General features: G+C 45.1%; 5 protein-coding genes across 7 annotated transcripts; 1 reads left to right on the top strand and 4 right to left on the bottom strand.

Annotated features, from left to right (window-relative positions):
* The first annotated feature begins 4128 nt into the window (after positions 1 to 4128).
* Positions 4129 to 6205, top strand: LOC137599642 (protein Hook homolog 2-like). Its single transcript, XM_068320605.1, has 3 exons — positions 4129 to 5066; positions 5153 to 5224; positions 5920 to 6205. The coding sequence occupies exons 1-3, from the start codon at positions 5010 to 5012 to the stop codon at positions 6061 to 6063; spliced, it is 273 nt and encodes a 90-aa protein (XP_068176706.1). The 5' UTR covers positions 4129 to 5009; the 3' UTR covers positions 6064 to 6205.
* Positions 6206 to 6428: 223 nt separating this feature from the next.
* On the bottom strand, positions 6429 to 10260 carry best2 (bestrophin 2). The gene is made up of 10 exons (XM_068322144.1): positions 10046 to 10260; positions 9795 to 9967; positions 9610 to 9704; positions 8819 to 9052; positions 8580 to 8734; positions 8387 to 8464; positions 8099 to 8251; positions 7917 to 7997; positions 7654 to 7808; positions 6429 to 7575 (listed from the first exon to the last, which is right to left on the bottom strand). The coding sequence occupies exons 2-10, from the start codon at positions 9944 to 9946 to the stop codon at positions 6783 to 6785; spliced, it is 1896 nt and encodes a 631-aa protein (XP_068178245.1). The 5' UTR covers positions 9947 to 9967; positions 10046 to 10260; the 3' UTR covers positions 6429 to 6782.
* Positions 10261 to 11222: 962 nt separating this feature from the next.
* On the bottom strand, positions 11223 to 15365 carry get3 (guided entry of tail-anchored proteins factor 3, ATPase). Its single transcript, XM_068321597.1, has 7 exons — positions 15149 to 15365; positions 14257 to 14404; positions 13451 to 13599; positions 13174 to 13324; positions 12897 to 13004; positions 12481 to 12678; positions 11223 to 12399 (listed from the first exon to the last, which is right to left on the bottom strand). Exons 1-7 carry the CDS (start codon positions 15289 to 15291, stop codon positions 12271 to 12273), a joined length of 1026 nt encoding a protein of 341 aa, XP_068177698.1. The 5' UTR covers positions 15292 to 15365; the 3' UTR covers positions 11223 to 12270.
* Positions 15366 to 15584: 219 nt separating this feature from the next.
* Positions 15585 to 17601, bottom strand: LOC137600244 (noggin-2-like). The gene has a single exon (XM_068321761.1). It carries the CDS (start codon positions 16960 to 16962, stop codon positions 16093 to 16095), a length of 870 nt encoding a protein of 289 aa, XP_068177862.1. The 5' UTR covers positions 16963 to 17601; the 3' UTR covers positions 15585 to 16092.
* Positions 17602 to 17739: 138 nt separating this feature from the next.
* LOC137600243 (target of Myb1 membrane trafficking protein-like) lies at positions 17740 to 24243 on the bottom strand. Of its 3 annotated transcripts, none has more exons than XM_068321757.1 (15): positions 23869 to 24243; positions 22374 to 22458; positions 22068 to 22146; positions 21809 to 21958; positions 21593 to 21727; positions 21369 to 21518; positions 21104 to 21220; positions 20491 to 20624; positions 20370 to 20412; positions 20190 to 20292; positions 19824 to 19887; positions 18477 to 18552; positions 18300 to 18359; positions 18179 to 18218; positions 17740 to 18085 (listed from the first exon to the last, which is right to left on the bottom strand). In XM_068321757.1, exons 1-15 carry the CDS (start codon positions 23939 to 23941, stop codon positions 17940 to 17942), a joined length of 1455 nt encoding a protein of 484 aa, XP_068177858.1. In that variant the 5' UTR covers positions 23942 to 24243; the 3' UTR covers positions 17740 to 17939. The 3 variants fall into 3 exon arrangements, with proteins under 3 accessions (XP_068177858.1, XP_068177857.1, XP_068177859.1); XM_068321756.1 differs by having other exon boundaries at positions 20190 to 20295; positions 23869 to 24234; XM_068321758.1 differs by having other exon boundaries at positions 20190 to 20295; positions 22293 to 22458; positions 23869 to 23931.
* Between the last annotated feature and the right edge of the window lie 131 nt (positions 24244 to 24374).

Raw genomic sequence — 24374 nt, 5'->3', positions numbered from 1 at the left:
GGAACGAGTGTGTGTTTGTGTGTTTGTGTGTGTGTTTCTTGGTGGAAGCCATGTGACGATCATTTCACTCCTTCGTTAATGCTCCCTTTTAACGCAGGTCACGAAAAACTTTTCAGTCTCGTCAGAGGATGAGTCTTGATGCGTGCAGAAAGTCGCCGCTTGTCTTCTGTTGGAGTGGAAACGCGTGGACGGGGGGCGGATCGCGTCCTGATGTGCTTTTGACATCTGGGTTCAGATATTTCGGAAGAAGCTCTGAGCCGAGTCGCTGGACGGCGACTTCATGTGTGGGGGTCACGGGGGTCAGCGCCGAACTGGGAGTGGGAGGCGGGGCAGGCCGACGGCGGAGGCAGCAGTGGGATGGAGCGGGAGGGGCTGGGATGGGTTGGGGGATGGCGGACAGCCGTTACTGTCATTATCCATCAGGAAGCCCAGGGGTGACATGAGAACAGGCAAGACAGAAGGAATAGAAAGGAGGAGGAGAGGTCGGGGTGAGGAGCCCCCGCCCCCCCCCCCCACGACTCACCCCTTAGCCCACGCTGCACCCTCCCTCCCTCCTCCACCAGTTAGGATGTGTCATCCTGGAGTGATGCTGTTTGCGGGACCGTATGGCTGCTGATGTGTGTTTAAAGTACACAAGCTAGGACCCGTTTACACGACGGACGGCTGCAAAGTGCTGGATTAAAGGGGGGTGAGCTGAGAAACACCACGCACATGTTTTCATCCCGGGACAGTGACTCAATGAGAACCAAAATAAAAAACACTTAATGTTGTTGCGCTTGAGGTTTTGGCAAGTGGAGGAGAAGTTAATGCTGTTCTCACATCTGCACAGTAAAGACATGGCTGGAGATGAAACTGTAAAAAGTGTGTCTGGAGCCTCAAAGGTAACAAACATGTAATTACAAGCTAATTTGAACCAAAACCTTAAAGAACAAAGGACTTACTCTCCCTGTGGAGGAATCTAACTACATATCTGATGCTCAACATTTTGAATTTGAAGAAGTGGGCAGACTGAAAATGTGAAAATACACCAAATCACCAAATGCTGCCGTGTGCCTGACGACTCAGCTCCACCAATCAGAGCCCTGGATGGAGAGTTCTGCATCGAGTGACTTTTCTGACCGCCTCGTCTCTGCAGACCAGCATCTATGGTTATGGCTTTACTCTCTTCAAATGAAGGGTTTACGAGCTGCAACCCTGCTATAATGTCCCTCGGTGTGTAATTGTACATGGGCTGCTGTTGCTGACACAGTGTGATCACGTCCCGTGTTGACATTCTCGCCTGGGGGAGGGTTGTTCTCCTATTTCTTGAGACGTGTGCATCATAGTCGGCCTTGATGGTGTGAAACTCTGAAAATTCATCTTAATGTATTACATTAAATTACATCTTAATGTAATTTAATTCAAAGCAGCTCTGAGGATACGAAGCAGCAGCTGCGAGCTCATTTTCCTATCAACGCCCCTTTAATGTGGGATCCCATGCCAGGTCCAGTTCAGCTCTACTTCCATCCTCCCATGCATGAAGTCTGCTCCACCTTCCCTTCAGAACTAATAACATCTTGAGGTTCTCTAACAACATAACTGAGATGTTGTTCGCCCAGTTTTCACATCCTATGAGGGAAAACATATTTTGCTGCCACAGACCGCCGCAGCCCAGACATAAACCGATGACACGCTCGCTGGGCGGCAATACGTCGCTGAGTTGGGACGTATGATGGAGAAAATAGGAGTGAAAGAGGAGCTGGAAAAGGAGAAAACAGTCCACATTCTTTGAAATTACAGTCCTAATCTACAAAAAAAAAAAAAATCTGACTAAAATGGTGTGGTTGTTTTTGTCAAGGAGCCACATCAGTTCATTTTGAGAAGCTGGGTCAGCCTCATCGATGGGCGGACGTCACCGCCTGCTGGGTTTCCACCTGCAGTGGGTGATATAATCACATTATGACCCACTCTGCAATCAGATTTAACCCTGAGGAAATGATTGTGATTTTATCTACACTCACGCCTTTGAAGACACATTGCAGTGGATTTGGAGATGCAGCGTGAACGAACGTGACACCACACCTGATGCTGTATTATTATCCAGCTTTGGTGGAACAGGTTCATCAGGACGTGGTGACGTCAGGAAGTCGCTCCTGGAGCTACCAGATAAGCCAGTTACCTTCCTGAGTGGCAGCGTCCTTCATCCAGCAGTTCCACAAACTGGAACACAGGAACGATTCCACACTGAACACGATGTGTGTCAGGGAGGGGGGCAGGGGGTGTCTTCATTTCCACCAACCCCCTGCCAAAAAACAGTATCTACTCATTAAAGCATGGACTCCTTTCTAATTCGATTTAAATGGTGTTATCCTCTGGAAGCAGATCTGAAGGCCAGGCGTCGTTAAATATAACATGCCTCAGAATTATATAACCGTCAGCTCCTGGCAGCAGCGTGAAGAGCAAACATTTGAATTGAGTGATGACGTTCTGCTGATGGCTACGATTCTTCCTGTTTAACCCCTGATCCTGAATCCACGTTGGAAACTTGCCACACAAATCTCCACACAAATTTACATATTGATACTGATACTGATATTGAGGTATTGTAGGTTTAACAAGCAGAACATCGTGAAAAGTCTAGAAACAAAACTAAAATGAAATAGACACGATCCAACCTGTCGGCCCTGATGTCCAGAACAATAACATCTAGTGTGTGTTTTGTTCATCTGTACCTGCTTTACTACAGGTGGACATATCACAACTGAATGTTTGGTATTTGTGACATACATTTCGCAAGCAGTAAAAATACAGCAAATTTACAGGAACACAATAATTAACATCCGTACTCGTCTTTAATGTTTATATTTGGTGAGACCTGAGCTTTGTCGGTGAAGCTGCTGCTGGTTTAATGACTCTTTAAGTGAGTAGTTGTGCAGTTTGGCTGCTTTAACACACACACACACACACACACACACACACACACACACACACACACACACACACAGACACACTCACAGTCTTTCCTGATAGCATTACGCTGCCAGACAGACCATTAACAACCAGCTGATTCATTCTGGATCAGACAAGACTGATAAAATGGTCCTGCTTAAACAGTCAGTACAGCAGACAGCCAGTTACTGTATGTGTGGGTGACAGGAAGAGGTTGTAACAGACACAGCTGATAGACACATACACACACACACACACACACACACACACACACACATACACATACACGCACACACATACAGATACACGCACACACCAGGTAGAACCAGACAGACAGGTCTTTTACACACAGAGAACACTTCGTCATGAAGCAGGGTGTGGAAGCAGGGAGTGCCCATAACGTATGTACACACACACACACACACACACACACACACACACACACACACACACACACACACACACACACACACACACACACACACACACACACACACACACACACACACACACAGGGGACAGAGAGAAATATGAAAGTACAGCATTAGAATAGTGTGTGTTTGTTTAGTCCAAGAAGCATGTTAGATCCTGTTTTTTGCGTATGTGTGTGTGTGTGTGTGTGTGTGTGTGTGTGTGTGTGTGTGTGTGTGTGTGTGTGTGTGTGTGTGTGTGTGTGTGTGTGTGTGTGTGTGTGTGTGTGACATGTTCTGTTGGTTCAGTAAGCTTGTAGTGCCTTTCCAGACCTCAGTTTTCACTGTCCTGATAAAATCAGAGAACAATCGAAGATCTGCTCTATTTCAAGTCTTAATATCTTGTCCGGTATTTGAGGATGTTCTGCTCAGGTTTCCTTGACGATCAGACATGAGGAGAAACGAAATATAGGAGGAGAGGAGATGAATTTTTTTTCCCCCGTGAAATTTCAGTTTGCTTTTATCCCTGTAGTTGTAAAAAAAAAAGAAAAAAGAATCACTCTTCAGTCTAAACGTCTGGAAGTGTGATTTGGAACGAGTTTGACGGAAGACATAAGAGAGGAAAACTCGGTCTGAGGGAAGGCATTTCAGAAACTGCAGATGTGGGAGGAAGCTTTCGCAACAGACGCGCTAGTGCTTCTAGGGCTGACAGGAATCCGCTGCGCTCTGCGCGTCCGTGACGCACGGCTGTTCCGGAACAGAATAAACATTTGCACGTTTCAGGTGAGGCAGATTCTAAGAATATGGTCTACAAATAGTATTTCCTCGTTTTCCTTTCTCTTCTATTACTATCTCTTGATCCACTTGAGGTGCGCAATTCTCCCATCAGGTGAAAGCGCCGAGTTCGCCAAGTGGACTGCGCAAACACGAACGCAAACAGACATTAACTTGCGGTTAGAGGACATGCGCGGCGCTGCAGAGCAGATATTTTCAGTAAGCCTGCCTGCTGACCTCCTCTTCCAGAGAAAAGTGCACACAAACAGACTTCTTTGAAATCCTCCTCCACACATGCGGTTTAATGACAAAAAACATAAACCGCACTTCCCCTGAGGCGCACAGCCCGGAATGGGTTGACCTTTGTGAAAGACTGACTGAGGGAGGAGAAGCGTCCCCACAAGTGGCCAGAAGGCTTGATGTGGCCTGATGTACTGATATGGCCGGCCTCTGATCATCAGGTGATAGCAGGGGAACTTTATATCTGGGTGACTGAAACTGATGGTGACGCAAACAACAGGCGCAACTCCTGAATCTCTGTGGAAACATGAGTGTGTGTGACGTGCTGGAACAGCACAGAACAAAGATTTATTGGCTCCAGATTATAATGCTGATGTGAAACTGGATGCACAAACAAACTGACGGCCAGTGTCACCGAGTCAGCAGGATGGCCTCGTTGCACGCTGGGAGTAGCAGACTGCTTTAAGCCTGCAGGACCTCTCCGTATTGTTCTGTCTGAACCAGGGCCTCCTGGGGGGGGGGGGGGGGGTGAGCTGAAAGTGGACCAGGAAGCTGGTGCAGCACCAGTCAGTCAGTCACACACACACACACACGCACATACACACATTTACCCTAGCTCATATTTGATTTATTCATGTTCCTGAAATATTTGGGGTAATGACCAGCAACCAGAAGGCCAGGCCGCTCCTTACCTGGATGGCAGCAGCGGCAGTGGTGAGTTCGGTGTCATCACTGCTCTGTCAACATGATGGTGAACGTTTAATGTGTTTACCTTAATGATGAAATGTGGGGCACCTCAGGAAACACAAGGTGATGATGAGACCAGACGGGAACAAGAGGAGAAGCTCATCCTGACGGCCTGGAGAAACATGGTGAGCATGAGGAGAAAAACAAGTCTCAAAAATAATTACAATAATGATTATTAGTTTTGTTTGTTTTTTTTGGTTTGGCCGCTCAGAAGTCTGAGAACATCAGGCCACAGGATGCTTGTTTGTTCAGTGTTTCAGTCATTAACTTGCGTGTCTGGAAGTGTTTCTGAATGTTTGTCTTGTTGTCGCATTTGTTTTTTTTCATCCTAGCAACCAGTGCTATTGTGTGCACATCCAGACACGTCACTGTTTTGTTGTTCTGAAACTATTTTTATAATGAAAGTGTGATTTAAAAAAAATAATAATAGAAGAACACATGAGTGACTTTCCTTGCGCACAACTTTTCATTCCATTTCTTCACACGTTGTTTTCCTGCGTCCAGTCCAAGTCTCATCTTCGGGGTTGATGTGAACAGGTGTCTTCTTCTCACCTGCACTCAGCTTCAACCAAAGCTCTTATTTTGAACACGTGGTATTTGATCACGAATTTACTTGTCTAATCAGAGAAGTGATGCCTCAGGCAAATGTTTAAATATGTCAAATATCAAATGTGTAAATGTTAATGCTGGTGTAGAGCAGGAATAGTAGAATCTGCACTTATTATTAGTCCAAACAGGTTCCTCCCACTGCTGTTAACATGCGTGCCTTATAATTATAAGCTGTCTCCACAAACAACTGACTTGTTTTTGCCTGCTGCAGAGCTCTGCTGTGCAGCTGCACAGCAAAGCTCCAGGCCCGGTTCTGTCTTTCCTGTCGAGGCAGAGACAGTCCACCCGGACCAGGAGGGCCCCCTTCCCCCCGCCCCAGCCCAGTTCTGATCATCCATCACCGGCTGGGGTCTAACCAGCATGGAGGAGCAGCACTTTTTGTTGTCTGGGTGTCTGCGCTGCCCTCCATCTGCTGGGCCGCTATCGCCCCCTGCTGGTCAAAATTGGTATTTAATATTTAATGTACTAAATAGTTACCTGTTTTTATTTGTATTAAAATAAATATATTCTCATCAATCATCACCACATTGTCTGCTACATTCTTGATTGCATAATATCCATGCATTAATTTCTGCAGGCAAGGTACAATTTTCATGCAAAGCAATTCAGTTTGACATGAATACAAAAGTATTGTTTCATTTGTTTCATTAGAAAGTGTACAAGATAATCTACAGGAAATTATTTTCATATTATTATAAAAATTAAATAAAACGCAGTGACTTTCAAAATTATTTCTATATCTGGCGGTTGCTAAAAAAAACTAAAACTTAGCTTAATTTGAATTGTCTAACTGTGTAGATGTCTTCCAGACCCACGTGGTTCTTGGATTCCCTGATGAGCACTGAGCTGCTAAAATATAAATCAATAAGACACTTGAATATTCCCTCTTCCTCTCGTCTCTATGCTAAGCTAGGCTAAACATCCTCACACCCACAGTTCATAGTCGACTTTTTAAACATCACTTAGGTGAGATCATTTCAGACTTTTTGTTACACGTAGGACCTTTTAGAGTATATTTCCAAAAACTTCTTTCTCCCAAGGTGCCGTTGATCCAAAGTTAAACCTGGACTGACGTCAGTCACTGAAGGGTCCCCTGAGGGCCTCCACCTGGGGGCCGGTGAGCTCCGACCCCATGCTCACGCTACGAACACGCTGAGGTTCATCGTGAGTCGGCACTGTGAGAAGAGACATGTTGTTTCCACCAAAGGGGGGCTTGAGGCCGGGGGGCACAGCCCTGCTCTGGTTGATGGCCGGCTGGGAGCTGCAGTGCTCCAGAGTGGAAGGGACGTCGGGGTGTAACAGGAACGCCGACGGGCGAGGGGCAGCGACGCGAATGGCGGACGACGGTCGGCTGAAAGTCTCTCTAGAGGATTGTGGGGGGGGAGGCAACGACACCACTTGGGTTTCCCGCCATTTGCTCTCTGCTTCTTCCTCCCCCGTCTGCTGCTCTTCATCAGCCGTCCCTGTTGTCTTCTGATCGGTGGGACAGTGTCCACCCTGCCTCTCTGGATCCACCCCAAAATAGACATCCAGCAGGGGGGTTCTGACACTCTTGTCCTCCCTGAAGCTGCACACGGTGCTCTGGGTGTCCTGCCCCAGCCCCGACGGCAGGGACCCACCTTTACCCACTTTACAACCTTCCTCATCTTCATCATCGCTGGTGCATTGATCAATGCTGGGAGAGTGGCGTAGCCTCTGGAGCTGAGCCGAGGTGCGACGAAGAGCCCCTCCCATGAAGCCAGACGGGGAGGGGGCCGCATTGAGGAGGCGGTTGAAGAGGGCCATGTTGGGGTGACGACCGCCCGACTCCTCCAGGTTCTCAGCGATGTTCTCCATCGGCTGGAAATGCATCTCTTCTTTGGGGACCCTGTCATGAAATGCCACAATAATTAGCATTTCAAGTCAGGCAGACCTATGAGGAGAAGGAAGGCGCCCAGAAACTCACGCCATGTCGAAGGTGGAGCCCTGGAAGGACGGCTTCCGGAGGACAAACAGGGTGGCTGCTGTGTAGGGGGGTCTGGGGTTGGAGTCGTTCCAGTAGCGATCTCGCTCCATCATCGGCAGGTCGCCATACATCTCATCCACGGCCATCATGGACACCTGACACACACAGACACACACACACACAGACACACACACACACCATTTGATGCCATTTGATGTCACAGGCAGAATCATTTAAAGACGTCACAACGTACAACAACAAACCTGGAAATTTCTGTCAATCAGCCAGTTGGTCTCAAAATCATCATCATCTTCTCCAAACGGATTGATCAGCTGTTCTGCGACCTTTTGGAGAGAATGTAAAACGTTCTTTATTAGAAATAAACTGAAACTGTACTCAAGTATTTTATTTTAAAAAAAAGAAGAGTTGTGACTCTCTTCCTGACCTTGAGCCAACCAGCGTAGAAGAAGAACTGGAGCAGGGTGAAGATGGGAACATAGAGGTCAAGGTCATGACCTTGATAACCTTGAGTGGGATCCAGGAACTGGCGACCGATCAGACAGACCAGAAAAAAGCTGTAAACCGCCAAAGTCACCACCTGCGGGAAAGATGTAGATGATGGCTTTGTGGGTAAATTTGAATCAATATCCGATTTGAATTTGTGTGTTAAATGTGAGTCGATGGGAATAAATCGTGAGAGAAAACAGGAAGCGTCCCGCGGCGGAGCGCGTACCTGAGTGTAGACCAGGGGAACGCTGATCATGTCGTAATGAAACAGCATGCTGCACTTCCCTCTGAAGGCATTCAGCTCCTGTTCAACAACAGACTCATTCATCCTGACTCTGTGTGAACGTACACTGTCAGTGCTGTGTGTGTGCGTGTGTGTGTGTCTTTGTGTGTGTGTGTGTGTGTGAGACGCTGTGCACCTCTAGCAGCAGCTTGAGCGTATGATCGTCTTTGATTCGGCCCTCGCAGCGAGCCACGGCGGCCAGGTTGGTGAACCAAACGCAGGGGATCCAGTATTTGTTGTAAGGTGAGTGGAGACCCTCAAACTTCTTCCGCTCCTCTCGTGACATGAATCCTGCGTGAAACATCACAAACGGGATGAATCCGGCTCACACGTGAAAGATGATGTCATCACCTCCGTCACCAAGCCAGGACTCACCAGCTTCCACCACATGGTCCACGGTGGGGAAGCGTTTGAACACCGCCGTGCTGACGGAGCGCAGGATGAGGAGGGCCGACAGGCTGGCGTAACGCATCATGGTCCTCCTCAACAGGCGCCCCCGTTCGTCGCTGCCCTGGAGGCCCCCCGACAGGATGCACATGAGGGTGTCAGGGAGCGGGATGCTGGTGTACTGGCTCCACCAGCGGTTCACCACCAGGGTCACGTAGAAACCTGCAAGCAGGAGACCCACATCAGATCAGATCTGATCTGATCTTGGATTGGGGGGGGGTGGGTGGGCTTTACCAACTCAGGTTCAGGTCTCTACAGGTACCTCAGGGGCCTCCAAGGTAAGTTACATCATCTCTGCTTGTGATGAGTTGAAATACTAAGTTTTACTTTCTTTGTTGAGAAAATTCTTCTGCGTTTGAAACCCAAAGATTTGACTTAAAAAAAATACAGCTGCCCAAAGATTAAAATCTGGGATGCTTTTCTGAGCTGCTTAGGATGAATCTTATAGAATATTTCCACTCTATCTTATTTAAACTAAATTAGCAAAGCCTTAAATATCCACAGCAGTAATATGTGTATATTAATGTATTAGTATTAATACAAAAACATCACCCTGAAGACTTTTTACTTTTACTTCCATTTTGCAGATAGCACTTAATCAATAGTCCTAATGCATGATTTGTAGTTATTGTAGTGCTTTTTAAAAGTAATTGATCTACATGTATATGTGCACCCTGTCCTGTAATCCAAAACCCATCGATTACATAATTAACCCTTACCCAACACGAAGGACATCGGGATGAGACTGGCGTAGTGGTTGCAATAAATTGCCAACTTTTCAAAGGATCTCTTCTGCTCGTCGTGCAGGAAGAATCTAGAGAGGGTAAAGGTGATGCAGGTGAGTCCATCTGAGCGGTGAACGCGTCAGGAGCTCAGAATCCGAGGTGGTCGCGCCTGTTTTTACCTGTACGTGATGCTGATGCCGGTGTACATGGCAAAGAAAGCCAGGAACTCTTTATACAACACTTTGTAGATGCTGCCTTTCCAGGCCAGGAGCAACTTGGAGAAGCCGCAGAAACGAGCGTTTGCAACTCTGGCGGTGTAAGTGACGGTCATTGGTCCTCAAGAAAAAAAGATCTGCGTGGACACGAACGACCGGTTCCGTCAGGTGTGAACGTTTTAAACTCGAATCAAGTCACAAAAGTGTTTCCGTACCTTTCGCGGTGTTTGGTTTTTGTTTTTTTCTCGATAAACGCGCCAACAGCTGAGCGCGTCTCCGTGCGTAAATTGGCCCCACAGAAGAATTGAAATCACATTTTGTCTCGACACTAGATGGTCTTTCTCCTCAGTGCCGATGACCATGATATCCTCTGGCGTCAGCTCCGCTCAGTCAAGGCTGGGTCAGATGCGTGGCAGTAATCCTCGGAGCCTCCGCGGTGCTTGGAGTGGTCAGTACGCCCCGGGGTAAATCCCCCAAAAACGAGGAGGAGGAACTCGTTAGCGCGGCCCCCCGACCGGGAGAGCGCGGCTCGGTGATGGACCGTAAGCGACAGGCCGCAGCGGCGGGGAGCGGGAGCGCACAGCGGAGCAGGGAATTACGAAACTGGCGCTAAACGGAGCGTGGCAAACATTTGCGTTATGAGATATGAAAACAACAAGCAATCCCCCCCCCCCGCTTACAAGTTTACAGCTGAACGCGCTGCAGCTTTAATAGCAATAACAAACCCGGTGAAAGGCCTTCAGTGGGAAGGAACACTTACAAACTTTTGCCAGAGTAAAGGCAACAATCCCAGTGGGGTGAAATAATCCCACTTGTTTCATTTCTCACCAAGTCAATGACTGGGCGGAAAATTTAATTTAAACTGTGACACTCTGGGATGGAATTTAACGGAGGACTTTTGTTTTGGATATTTTTTTTTTTAAATTAATGCCACTTTCTATCACTATTTGTATACTAGTGGTGCATTTATTTAGTAACAAATTTGTAGGAATTTGATTATTAAACATAAAACACAATCTATTGTTATTGTGACGACAGTGGTACAGAATATTTTTGGGGTGTTATTTCTACTAGAGAGACTTTTCTCCTATCAGCTCCTAAAATTCTCCGAAACATTAAAAAGACAGATAAAACTTCTAAAATTCTCTACAGAAAAGAATCAAAGGAACTTTCATTTTGCTCTCAAAACTGGGTGCTGAAAAGAGACAGCGAGTTAATGACGTCAGAGGCATCCTTCTGATTGGTCAGTTGGTGACCAATCAGCGCCGCCTGGAACAAAAGAACGCTCCTCCGAAAGACCTCAATAGAGATATTTCTTTCAGTCAACATTCACAACATAAGACATACTAAAAAAATTCTCAACGTAAAAGCAAGCAGGGACAAAAACGAGTATTAATTCTCATTTACTTCTTTATTCTGGAAACAATGAAGCATCAGGGAAAAAAGTTAAAGAGTCCATTATTCAATCACACCAGATGCTTTGGGTCTACTTTCACAAATCCATTCATTGGTTCCACATTTGATCTGCAACATTCAATATTTTTAAATAAGAATACACTTAATAAGGCTCCTAAAGTAGTCCAGCGGCGCTCACACACACACCGCCCAGTCGTAGATGTGATGCACACAGAACTCAGGCGGTCGAATGAGTTTCATGAGCAGTGTAGAAAACGTGTGGAACTGCAGCTTCTGGCCGCTCAAACATCAAGTCTCACCTCGAACCACAAATCATCTGAGGCCTAAAATATTTAGACCACTCAGTTCCAACAGAAAGCACAACATCTCTTCAGGGGACTGTAGTTACACCAGCATCACAGGGGGACAGAGGACAAATGTGAAGACACATTACAGACATTCTCTTTATTGTAATAACAAGGGTGACCTCGGTCTGAAACGAAACGTCCTCAAGCCCCCGGATCGTTTTTACACGTCCGTCTTTTTTCACAACCCTGTCTCTGAAATCCTCAATCTGGACAGATTTAGTTGGAAACTTCTTGATTGTTAGACATAAAGTTGGGTGACGAGACATGAACCGTCTGAACCACGCAGCATCGATCACGAGAAACACTCCGTCTTCATGACAGAAGCTAGACTTGACGCGGGACCGAGGAGGAGGAGGAGGCTTGTCTAGAGAAAAAGATAAATGCTTCCAAAGGGAATAGTAAAACAGCCACACGGGGGAAGTAAAGGGAACAGAATTACAAGTGTGGACTGTCTCATCTCAGAAAACACAAGCGGTTATTGATGAGTGTGTTTGTTTTATTGTCAGCTCCTCTTCAGTGTAGGAGCGTCTTGCTGTAGCAGTGTTCTGCTTTGGATGAAGTGCTGAGGCTGTTACTTTGAGGCTGGCTGGGATTGGGTGGGAGGGGGGTGTCGTCAGATTGTAGATTGTATAAGTGCGGTCTGTAGGAAGGAGGGGGAGGTACTGTGGGGATGGGGATCACTTATTAGGGGGTTTGTACGGTTCCAGGAGCTGCTTTGAGAATGTATTAACCTTGTCGGTGCCACGCACTTCGTGAGGCAGAAGCGGCAACTTGACTATGTGGAAATCTTCATAAAGGTCCTCCATCTGTGTGGAGGAGACAAACCTCTGATGAGGATGCAAATGAAGGAGCTGGACGATCAGCACAAACGAAGCCCTGACCCCTACCTGGTCCAGATACTTGGACTGGATTTTATGGCGGGCTTCACACATCCTGCAGGGCCTCTCCAAGTCGGGGAAAACCAGCTGGTTGACAATGATGTTGTGCGTGTCGATGCAACACTTGGCCAGCTCCTGGATCAGCCGCTCCGTCTCGTAGAGGGAGAGGAACTCAGCGATGCAAACACAGATGAAGGTGGTCTGTTCCTGAGGGGGGGAGAGTGAAGGTTTAAATAAGAGTGGGTTCGTGTTCGGAACATTAGGACATAAAATAAAATGGAGTTACATGAGAGTACAGTTTGGACAGAAAACAGGACAGAGTCAGATTGACTGTTACTGGAGGTAAAGTGATCAAAGGGTGACAACAGTTCAGCAGGACTGGAGGGCCTCTAAAAACGTGGTGCATGACGGACAGGGTGACGTACGGGATCTTTGAACTGCTCACTGACTGAGCGGATGACCGGCAGAGTCTCCTCAAGCTTAGAGGCCAGCTGGTCTGCATTCATGTCCCCCAGACCGAGCATGTTACACATCTAAAGAGAGATAGACAGAAAACAGAGAGACAGGAGAGAGTCTTAGAATCCAAAACATGAAGGCAACTTGAAAATTGTTTCAATTCAACAGCAGTTTTGTGGAGCTTTTATCAACACTTAAACACACAAACTGGTAGATGAGTAGAGCCTATCAATGACGTCCTCTCACCTGAGAGATGAAAGGGCTGATCTGGTTCTTGATCTGCATGAGGCGTCCGAGACCACGCTCAACGATGGTGGGAAAGTTGAGCAGCCTCAGCGTGTGCCCGGTAGGAGCGGTGTCAAAGACCACCACTGAGAAGTTCATGCCTTTCACTAACCTAAAGAGCAGAACAGTTAGGGCTAATCTGGAACCCCAGCTGCCATTCTTCTTTCTTGGCTCACAAGAAAACATGATTCTGTGATCCATTATGCGACTGGGCTTTCCAGAGACCTCGCCATCTTACCTCATGACCTCTGCATAGCTCATTGCCTCGTCGATGCCAGGAAAGGCGCTCATGGCCTCCTGCATCATCTTCTTGCCCATGCTGAGCATGTTGTCCTCCTCGAAGAACTCATCGGGCAGCTCTGCAACGCCCAGGCTAGGGTCGATCTCCTGCACAAACACACAGTAATCAGCACATCACAAACAGAGGGCCTGTGTGACTAGGGGACTTTAGGGCCTCCAGCAATTCACAGTTTTACACAGCGATGGTTTGTACTTGAGACCAGATATCCTCATGACACTCAAGTGATGATGACAACATTCACAAAAGCCTTGTTTCCAGGAAGCATTCCTGTTTCAGGTCATTAGACATTAGCAGAATCATTGTCTTTGGATAGTTATTTTCAGCGGGATGTAATGGAATACATGTATGTAAGTTTGACAATATCAATACCATGCCATGTCTCTGGATTGTGTGTGTGTGTGTGTGTGTGTGTGTGTGTGTGTGTGTGTGTGTGTGTGTGTGTGTCTGTGTGTCTGTGTGTGTGGTGTATTATGAAGAGTGGGAGGAAGGGGCTTTCTTTGTAATTGATTTTCTTCCTTTAGCTGTGTCAATTGTTTTTCATTCTGTAAAACACTTTGCATGTTCTTAAATGAAAACTGCTTTACAAATAAAGTTGATTCGATTGATTGAAACCAATGATGGAATTGATGTTGACTCACTGAGGCAAAAGTAAACCGAATGAATGTCATTTATTCCGTAGAAATAAGTTAAAGATGTCCGTATTTACACTTCAATCTTTGTTCAATCTGTGTATGCACACTCACCATTGCAAAGAGATTGTCATAGCCTTTGACCTTAGTGGGGACTTTTGAGAACTTCTGGTCAAAAGCGTCCGAGATGTTATGAGCAGGATCGGTGGAGATGATGAGGACACTTTCCCTGACAGCTGCCAGCTGGACGGCCAAACTACAGCTGGAGACAGGAGAGGGTTTTAAAGACCTCAACAACCCTTCATCGATGTAAAGCTGGAGAGGATCATTCACGTGGTGTAAATAACTAACTAAATAACTAAACAACAATAAAAGAAACACAACAAGACCACCTGAAAAAGACAGAATTACAAATATAGTAGAAAGACATATAATGGGCTTGAGTCGCATGGCTGTTGGATTTTAACCTTTTACTGTATTATTAGATCGTAAGAACAACACGTTAAGATAACGACTGTGTAAGGAGGAGCTTTTATCTCAAACCATCCCAGACAACTAGCCGTTAACACTAGCTAACAAGATGTGTGTTAGTTAACGTTAAACACAACAAGTTGAACCTTGAATAAGCATAAGCTTCCTTTAAACAGCAGGGAAGTGTAACAGCACACAGGAGCGACCTGCGCCTGTCATCCGCTCCGGCTGCTGGTAGGAGGCTAACATTAGCAAGTGACAGGGCTAATAGCGTTCACTTCCCCCGGCAAATTAACAGCGAGCGTAACCGGCACTGACTTCAAACGTGACGGTAAAGAAACTTTCATAGTGGAACATCTTCAAGATAATCAACAATCCACGGTTAGATCCGCGTTACGTCCGCATCTCATTCAGAACTGGACGGAACGCGTCAACTAATCACAGGTGGCTACGTCGCTAGCTAACCCAGCGAGCTGTGTTAAGCTAGCGACGTAGCAATTAGCAAAAGGCTAACGCGCGTTTCCGTTAAACTTACCTGCATGTTGTTTTACCGACACCACCCTTTCCACCGACAAATATCCATTTTAGAGATTTCTGCTCTATGATATTCTTCAGTGTCGGTTCTAGGGGCTCCACGTCAGGCGCATCTTCAAATTCATCCTCCAATAAGGCTGCCATCTTGTCTGTGTACAATTTAACGTCGCGCGGCTCGTGTGGGATGTGCCGACAATGCTGCTTTCAAAACTCCTCGGAAAAAGTGAAATTATCTGTAGTAATCGCTGTGTACATAATCTGAGTTGGGGTAGACGCAGTTTCTTTGATCCCAAAATGACGTCAAACCACACCAGACGTGGTCATACGTCACATGTGAGGCCAGAAAGGTGAGTAAATGAAAATGTTAGAGGTTGGAAGGCAGTATTTGTTTAATGACGTGCATTTTGTGCAAGTTTGGATATAGAAACACGGGTGAAAACACAAATCTCCTTTAATACAATAATTATAAACACAACTCAAAAATAAACAGAAGACAGATGATTCAAACTTTTTGAACATTAATCATGATTTTATGTAATTTTCTTTCACTCAGTTTTGTAAGAAAGATCTTTGAAATGACACAGTTTTTTAAGAGGAACCTCTATTTTTCATCTATTTAACATCCATTTGTATTATACAAACTAAGTGCTTACTGTAAAAGAAAAAAGGAAAGTGGAACAAAGAAGAATTTGGTGTGTACAGAAAATATTACTAAACATACAGGGAAACGTGATACATGGTTTTTCCCAAATGCATTTCGTATGACACACAAGAGATATGGCATAATAATGTAAAACATGACTTTTGGTACAGCTCGCAGTACAATGTAGTATTAAGATTAAGAATCTTCATTTGTCATACAATGGTACAATGAAATTTCAAGGTTAGAATTGAGAGTTGGACCTGAGAAGCCTTTCTAAAGATTAAGATTGAATATCTCTGCATTCATTTACATGAACATGTACAGGATGTGACTACAGGATAAGGCACCTGTCTCCATACACACCTTTTCATGATTTCACCTGTCCTCATCACAGCATCGCCATCAGACCTGTCAGCTTTAAAAACCCCTTGAGCCACATCGTCTCCCTCTCTGATTTCCATGCAGTGCCACGCCAGAATCTTCATGTGAGTTGTCTGAGAGCGCACACACTCCATCCCTCCAGGGAAAGAGCAGCTCTGCACTCCATCTGATCCTTCACAATCTGTCTGCCGCAGCCAACGGGGCCAGAATGTGGGACCTAGATCCACCCACTGGCAGCTTAGTCCACACGTTGACGAGCGCACCAACCAGTCTCTGACTAAACTGGCAACATATGATGGTAGAGAATCAAGGTCCAGACTTGCTGCTTCCTTCTCCAACTTCCGGCGTTGGTTCGCTGCAGCTTCTCTCAGTACTGATGAGGCATTCAGGTTACACTTCTGTCTGACTGGGGTGTCATGATTTAACAAAGGCTGACCCTCTCCATGACCTCCAGCGGCTTCAGATGGCTTCTCTATGGACATCCAAAACGGGTCCAAAGAAGATCCCAAGAGACGGAGGAGGCGAGAAGGGCGGCGATGTCTGGGTTTAGGCATGTGGTGGTAATCCTCAGCGTTTGTTGGCAGGGTGTACGGGCGGATTGGCTGTGAATAGGATGGCAGATTGGCTCTCAGCTGAAGAAATGGTGAATCAAAGTCTGTGTCGTCCACATCGCCAACAACGGTCGCATTTGGAGGATGATTCTGGGTTGAAATGGTAGAAGACAATGCTGCAGGTCCGTTTAAGAGGACCAACACAGAAACCCAGGCGGCACAGCTGAACTCCCCAGCCATGATGTGTAGTGTGGAGAACAGAAAAGGAGAATGTGGACTTTTTGGTCTTGTCGTGCAGTTATGGGGTCTCCTGTGGGTGCTTCAGAGACTCCGTGTCCCGACACCAGACATCCTTGAACTCCTAATAACACTCGAAAGCTTATCACACAGACAGCAGGCATATTATTGAACATGGACACAGCCGGCCTGAGCACCCCCCCCCCACACACACACACATTTTCTCCCACTGTTTTGGCTAACTTCACCACAAACACTAAGGAAAGTTCTGAGAAGCCTTCGTTTGGTTTCATGACTCGATTACTCAAATAGAATTAAAACAGATAAATCACTTCACCTCCCTATGTTGACTCTGAGTCTCCTCATTTGAGCAGATAACAAAGAGGAATTTAATCTGGCAATGTGGGATTTTTTTTTGTATTTAGACACCATAAATTCAAAAATGAGTCACATTAAGACAAAACTAAGGTAAATTCCCCCCATGGTACAGTAGTTTATAGAAGACACAGCAATAACAAATTATAAATATTATAAAGCGGACAGAAGAAACACTTTTGCAAGAAAATGCAGCATTTATTCTCTTCTACAAAAAAATTGACTCTGTAGAATAAAAGAACACAGCGCTCTGATATCAAATCTATATATAATTTTAGATTTAACTGTAAACTGTTGTTCTATTTTAATGTTTAACGTGTATATCCAACATTAAAGTTGTACATTTGATAAATACAATCATAAAGCTTCACATATTATTATAAGAATAACACACAGCGTAATTAACTATTTACCTCTGCATTTGTACAATAACTTTATTGGACAGCAGTTTTGTTGTGTCAGGGCTGTGTGTGTGTGTGTGTGTGTGTGTGTGTGTGTGTGTGTGTGTGAGAGAGACCTGACTTAACACAGCATTTCAGACACTGTCGTTACATCTAAATATGATGGTGCTCATTTATCGATCCATCAGTGTCTGTTGTTTGACCTCAGAGTGAAAAGATTTGGTCATGTGACACATCCTGCTGTCGGTTAGGATGTGGCGGCGGTCTGGACGTGGAGGGTGACACACTGCGGTTCACGACACCGCTGTGGTCTGCTGCTTTCGCCCTGTCTTCCAGAAACTTATCAAAGTCTAGAAAGAACAGTCATAGTTAGAGGGGTGTGTGATCACAGGATGGAAGTGAGACACACAAGACTTTATTTCAACACCAAAACGGAAGCATACCTTCGCTGGACACGCCCTCACTAACTGAAGAATGCTCTTCCTGCATTTTCAAATGGATTATATCACAATTAATTACACAAAACTCACAGAACAGCATTGAAACAGGAACGCTTTATCTTACCACATCACAAGACAACCATTTGTCAATTTCATTCTGCACAGGGTTTTTTGCTGATGGCATCTAAAGGGAAAAGTAAGAGAAAAATGTAGCAGCTTTTCTCCAACTTTATATAACTACTTTTATTTTATATTTACTGGTAATATTTTGTTTTAAATATTGTCAAGGTGAAGCACCCACCCCTGCTGTGACCTGCAGCCTGGTATCCAGAGCTCCAGCGAGGCCGTCCACAGCTCCTGGGTCCTCATACCTGACACTGAAAACGGGATGTAAAGCAATGCTGGGATGTAAAGTGGACTAAATATTATTAAAAATAAATAAATTTTACAATCTATAAATAGAACAGTTCCAGACAAAGTGCCTCACGTCACAGCAGGCTTTGCTCCTTCAACAGGAGACATTTTACAGGTGTTCATAGTAAGTTCAGCCCACATTCAGAGAGTTAATTTTACTTCAAGAACGTAGTGCATCCCTGGGATGCGCTTTAAGAAAAATTTGTGCATCCCAACATGAAATTTATGCATCCCAAAAGTAATAACAGAATATATGGTAGAAGCGTACGCAAGGATTGAGTTTTGACTGTAGTACAATATAAAAATAAAAATAAAATGTTGATTTTAATTTTTGTTTATTAATAACATCATAACTGTTTAAAAAGAAAAAAAAGAGTAAAATTGTGTTTAAGTTTTATCAAAATGTTAAAGCCTGGTAGTCATTTAAAAAACGGTTTTAAAAATAAAAAAGATGTAATGCACTTTTGTTTTTATCACTCAATAATGTTCTTTGCCTTTAATTCATATACTGTCTTCTCCTGTGGAACCGACACCAAGCTGACAGAGCTTTCTCCACACACATTTCAGTAATGTCTGTCAATAATATCTGACTTTTTCTTCATTAACTTTTGATTGTTTTATAATGCAAAAAAGCACTCATTGTCACTTGCTTTTTGTCCAACTTTTGCTTGCATCTTTTTTGGAGGCATGGTGATAATCATTTAATAAATTAACCTTTATTTGTATAGCATTTAATCACATCAGCAGACATTTCAAAGCGCTTTAACAGACAAATCCACCAGGACTCTCCAAGCATAAGTGACAGCTTATGATTGGTCTGGGGGGGTCTAACTAACTCCTATCTCTCACTGCAGCGTGTGAAACGAGCAGATGTAGTGTTGCCGTTCGGTCGAATCACGCAGAATAAACCAGGTTGAATCACGCAGGAGAGTCTCGTGACGAAAAACTCTTGCGACTAACTCACCCAAGATTAAAACATAATGGCAATTTCCTGGTTCGAAATTTCAGTGGAGAAACTGAAAAACGTTGAATATTTTTGTTGGATGGAAGTGCTTTTAAAGCTTGCGTCCCTGTCAAAAAAAAGTGCGTCAAAAACGCAAGGACGCACGCAAACGAGAACACTGCGTTCAGGCTGTAGCCAAGCCAAGCCACACCCACTCCTGTAAGGGGTGTGGCCAGACACAACTCATTTGCATTTAAATCAACGGACGCATGGATGACCCATGCCGCTCACCCTCTCCTCTGCTCGGCTAGGGAGCTGTCTCTGGTCCAGGCAAACATGTCGAACTCCTCTTCCTCTGCAAGACAGAGGGTTGGCATGAATGACAATGATGTCCAACACCATCTGACATTTCCGGCTCTAAAAGGCCTTCATTTATCACTTCCATCCCGCTGCACACTCCATCTACAACCTGCAAACACGTCCAGGCAATCATCACAGCATGCTGTTTGGATTTCCTCAATTACTGACCTTTTTTTTTTTTACATTAACATCCTGTTTACACCAAATTGCAAAAGCAAATCGTCAGTTAGAAGGAGATCATAGATATGGTTTAGGTACTGAGCATTAGCGCACACATGAAACAGAAGCTATACAAACTTTCCACAGTGTGGTTGTGTGGCTGCTGTTGGCTGGTAGCTGCAATGATAGCGGGTTGGCTGAGAGAGGAAGGCTCAGGGCTGGAGTCAGTCACGCCGGGCTTCTGCTACATGCAGAATAAAATGAATAAACATGAAGAACCGTCACTCCCAGATGGAGAGGAGATTGTTTTTTTCTTACCAGCTCAGAAGTCATCATTTGTGCTTTGTTCAGTCTGTCAAACCTGCGATTAAAACCCAACGAGTTTTACATTAACAACAAGAAAAATATGTTTCATACCGAAAGACAGGAATCGACAAACCTCTCATAGCGGATGAAGGCGTTGTTGAGGTCGTCGTTGACCAGCAGAAGCTCCTCAATCAGCCTTTCATCCAGCAGCTGGGGGATGAGCTCCATCACTCGATTCTGCATGTTCTTACCCACCGAGTACAATTGCTGTTCGTCGAAAGAGAATTAATGCTAATTACTAAAAAAATCAAGAGCAATCAAGAATTAGTCAAGTCTTTTTGTTCTCTTTGCTGTAACCAATCCTCGTCAGAATATTCATCTACTTTTAAATCAATCATTGCTTTCCTGAAATTCCCATAACTTTTTGATAACAAAGAGAAAAATGGATGTTATTTGAGGTGCAGGCTCCTCTGCTTGAGACCTATTTAATTATTATAGTCATATTTATGTCCATCCACACATATTTGCATACAGCTTCATTTTGAGACATATTGGTTTGACAGGGTGGAGTATTTCTTTGTGTGTGTGTGTCTGTGTGTGTGTTTGCATTAATAATATTAACCAACAGTGAAGAAGATTAGATAACTGACAGGTTCTACATTCCATTTTAAATGTGTTGACAGTTTATTGTTGTCCCATTAAACCATGTTAATCCCGTAAACAGTGGTAATCCATGTGTGTTCCACCTGCAGCAGCTCCGTGTCATCCTGCTGGCTCTGTCCAGGTTTTAGCTCATTCAACATTTCCGACATGACGGTCAGATTTCCCCTCACCAGCGCCAGCTCCCGTCGCAGTTTCTCTTCCTGGGAGACAAATTGTAGATTAAACCAGCAGCAGGCAAAATAGAAAAGAAGCCAGACTCTTCATCTTTAATTGCTTTGTAAAAGCACAAATCCAAACAAAAAGCCCTAAATAACTTTCTGCGGCCGTTCCGTCTGGTGTTGGTGGCACCTGTTCTGCAGAGAGGGATGCTGGTTGCACGCTGGGCTGGACTGGAGGAGAGGCGTTCTGACTGGAAACACTGGGATGTGATTGTGGTTGAGACTGATGTGTGGGAGAAGCGTCGGGGGCCGCGTCAGGAGTTCCGTTCTCTGGGATACTCTGGAAGAGTAAGGAAATGGATCCATACAATTTGTTTGCTACATCATTTAAACTTAGCAGACAACCTGTCTCACCCTGTTGGGTGTGTGGATGGGGGACAGAGAATCCAGATCTGTCATGGGGAACTCCAGCCCACGTCTCTTCAGGTCATCGTATACGGACACCACCCCCGCCAGGGAGGGGGAGTTACGAAAAGCATCAGCCCACGACTGCCAGAGGGAGAAAGAACGACTGACGACTATTTTCATGTTGTCCTACAGCGGAAAGTGAATCTGGGAGCCTCCACATACCTGGATGAGGCTGAGCACCCTGTCATGGAGGGAGGAGGGGGGGTTGTATTTGGGTAAAATGGAGCGAACCAAAACTCCTTCCACAAATTCTTGTGACGCGACCAGAACATGGAAACGATGGCCGCAGTTCTTCACACAGGCCTCAAGAACCTGTGAGGCAGCATGATGAGAAATTACTCAGGTAATTAAATATCTGATCATCAACTCAGAAAAGAATTAAAACCACTTTAAGAATAAAATCATCTCAGTGTTTACTCACAGTGAGAGACAGCATGACCTCTCTGACGTTGGTGTTTCCTATTATTCTCTTCTTCAGGGCTTTGACTGAATCTCTGGGCCTGAGGGAAATAAAAATGAACTGATAAAAATGAATTTAAAAAAAGGACAAGCTTTGAAAGGTTTCAATGCATGTGTGAGTTACCCTCCTGGGAAAAAAGTATATGAAACATAAATGACAAAAATAAAACTAAGCATTTTGACGTACAGCGTGTTTACTATTCACAAACATCAGGCAATAAGCCTTTATCTTTGTGAAGTCATGTTTTTTCGTGTGCGGTGGCCCCACCCCTCATCCGTCTCATTGATGATGTCACAAATCTCCATGTTGAGTCCCCAGTCCTCCACTGGCAGAGAGCCGCTGGTCGCCCGTTCTGCCACACAGAACAAATAAGATGTGAGACAAGATCAATTAAATTGTCAGATCATCCGATCTTCAAGACAACGGGACGCCATGTGGGCATTCTGCGCCGCGTCCCGGTCGCTATCTCTACATCCTGGGATTAAAAAGGAAGTCGATATCAAATTAAATGAACTGTTTGTGATGATATGAGCAAAACATCATGACATTAAAGCTGATTTATATGGAGGCAGAGCAACAAGTTGTACCAGAACATTTCACTTAGTCGTGGAGAACATGTTGGATGATTTAGAAAACTCCATCATGGATCTGGAGCTCTCAAACTGAGGAGCATGAGATTAAATGTTTATTATTCTGGACTTCTCTCCAGTTTAGTGGAAGTAAATATGTGCATACTGTATGTATGCACATATTTATTCATTCTGTAGACGCTCAATCTGTGTCTGCACAATGATTGTGAAAATAAAACCAGCAAATCGTCAAATAAAATGCTCACTGGATGGTGAATAGAATCAATCTTTTATCAAAGACGTCACCCACTTTAAATCACAAAAAAGATCACCGATACAAACAATTTGAAATTAAAAGGAAATTTATCAATCACTCCACGGTGCACTTGGCGTCGCGTCTGGAGTTCACCCCGCCTCAGACCCTGAGCCAGCTGGGATAGGCTCCAGCTCCCCGTGACAACAGATACAGCGGTAATAGATAATGGATGGATTTGTCAAGCAATTAAACAAATGAAGTTTTATTTATAAAGCGCTTTATAATAGCTACAGACATTTCAAAGCGTTTTAACAGGCAGAAAAACCCAACAGAACCCTCCAGCTTTAAAAATTTTTTTAAAAAAAATTTATATAAAACCACTGAGTTAACAAAGATTGAATTTCTTTTTTCTTTCACTCTGCATGGTTTCATAAATCTTTTAATCTCCTTCATTTCTTTCTCCCCCCCCCCCCTCCTCTACATGTGACTGTCAGCTGCTTCTGTTCCCGTTCGCCTCAGAAGAAACCGAAGCCTGTGCGCCCCACGCGGGGGAGAGCGAGTGGATGAGGTGAGAGGGGGGGGGAGACTTCTGCCGCTATGCATTATGGGGACATCAGTAACGGTTATGCGTTAAAAGTAAAAGTGCGTTCCACTGATTGAGGAAGTGCTCGGACACACCTTCACCTCCTCTGTGATTCGCCCAGAGAGCTGTCGTTTGAATCAATCTAACCAATCACAGTGAAGATTGAAGAAAACACGTCCCGCCTCCTGACGTCACCAGTTGGGATTCATTATTGAAAATGTTAGAATAACCCAAATTAAAGTGTTATTAAGGGCTTCCATCGCTCGCAGTCTGTTTGTCCGCTGCCGTCACGTGTTCCTGATCATTTTAATAATAATTAACCATCAAAATAGTTTAAAAGCGAACGCAACTTACCGATTCTCTGTCCAACGGGCGTTGTAAACGGGTTCCCTAGGAGAAATTCAATTTTCTCCCCGAGTGAAAACATCCTGGAAAACGCGAAGCTTCTTCCTTTGTGCGCTGGAAGGGATTTAGCGACTACTGCGCTAAAACGGCGGCGTTTCTCTTCAGGTTAGCGCTGCGTCGGACGCACGGGGGGGGGGGGGGCTCAGGGGTCACGTGAGGGGTCACGTGAAAACACACGCCGAGCCCGGAAACAGCGAAAAATCCGAGGCGTGTAAACGTCTCACGGCCGAGGGGTTAAAGGTTCTGCGTCTGTGTCCGAAACGGGACGCGGATCCGGATCTGAGGCGAGTTGTGGAGCTTCTGGGGAACATCATCTGATGCTTCCACAACTGATTGGTTCACGTTTACTCATGTGACCCCCACCCCCACCGACACGACCAGTGAAAACCCACACTTCAAAGGTAACTTCTTCATTAACGAGCTAATAAAGAAGGCTGGCTCTGGGATTGGCTGTA

The sequence above is a fragment of the Antennarius striatus genome, chromosome 8 (assembly GCF_040054535.1).
Source record: "Antennarius striatus isolate MH-2024 chromosome 8, ASM4005453v1, whole genome shotgun sequence".
Classification (NCBI taxonomy): domain Eukaryota; kingdom Metazoa; phylum Chordata; class Actinopteri; order Lophiiformes; family Antennariidae; genus Antennarius; species Antennarius striatus.
The sequence above is the reverse complement of the archived record's forward strand: the minus strand, read 5'-3'. Positions and strand labels throughout refer to the sequence as shown.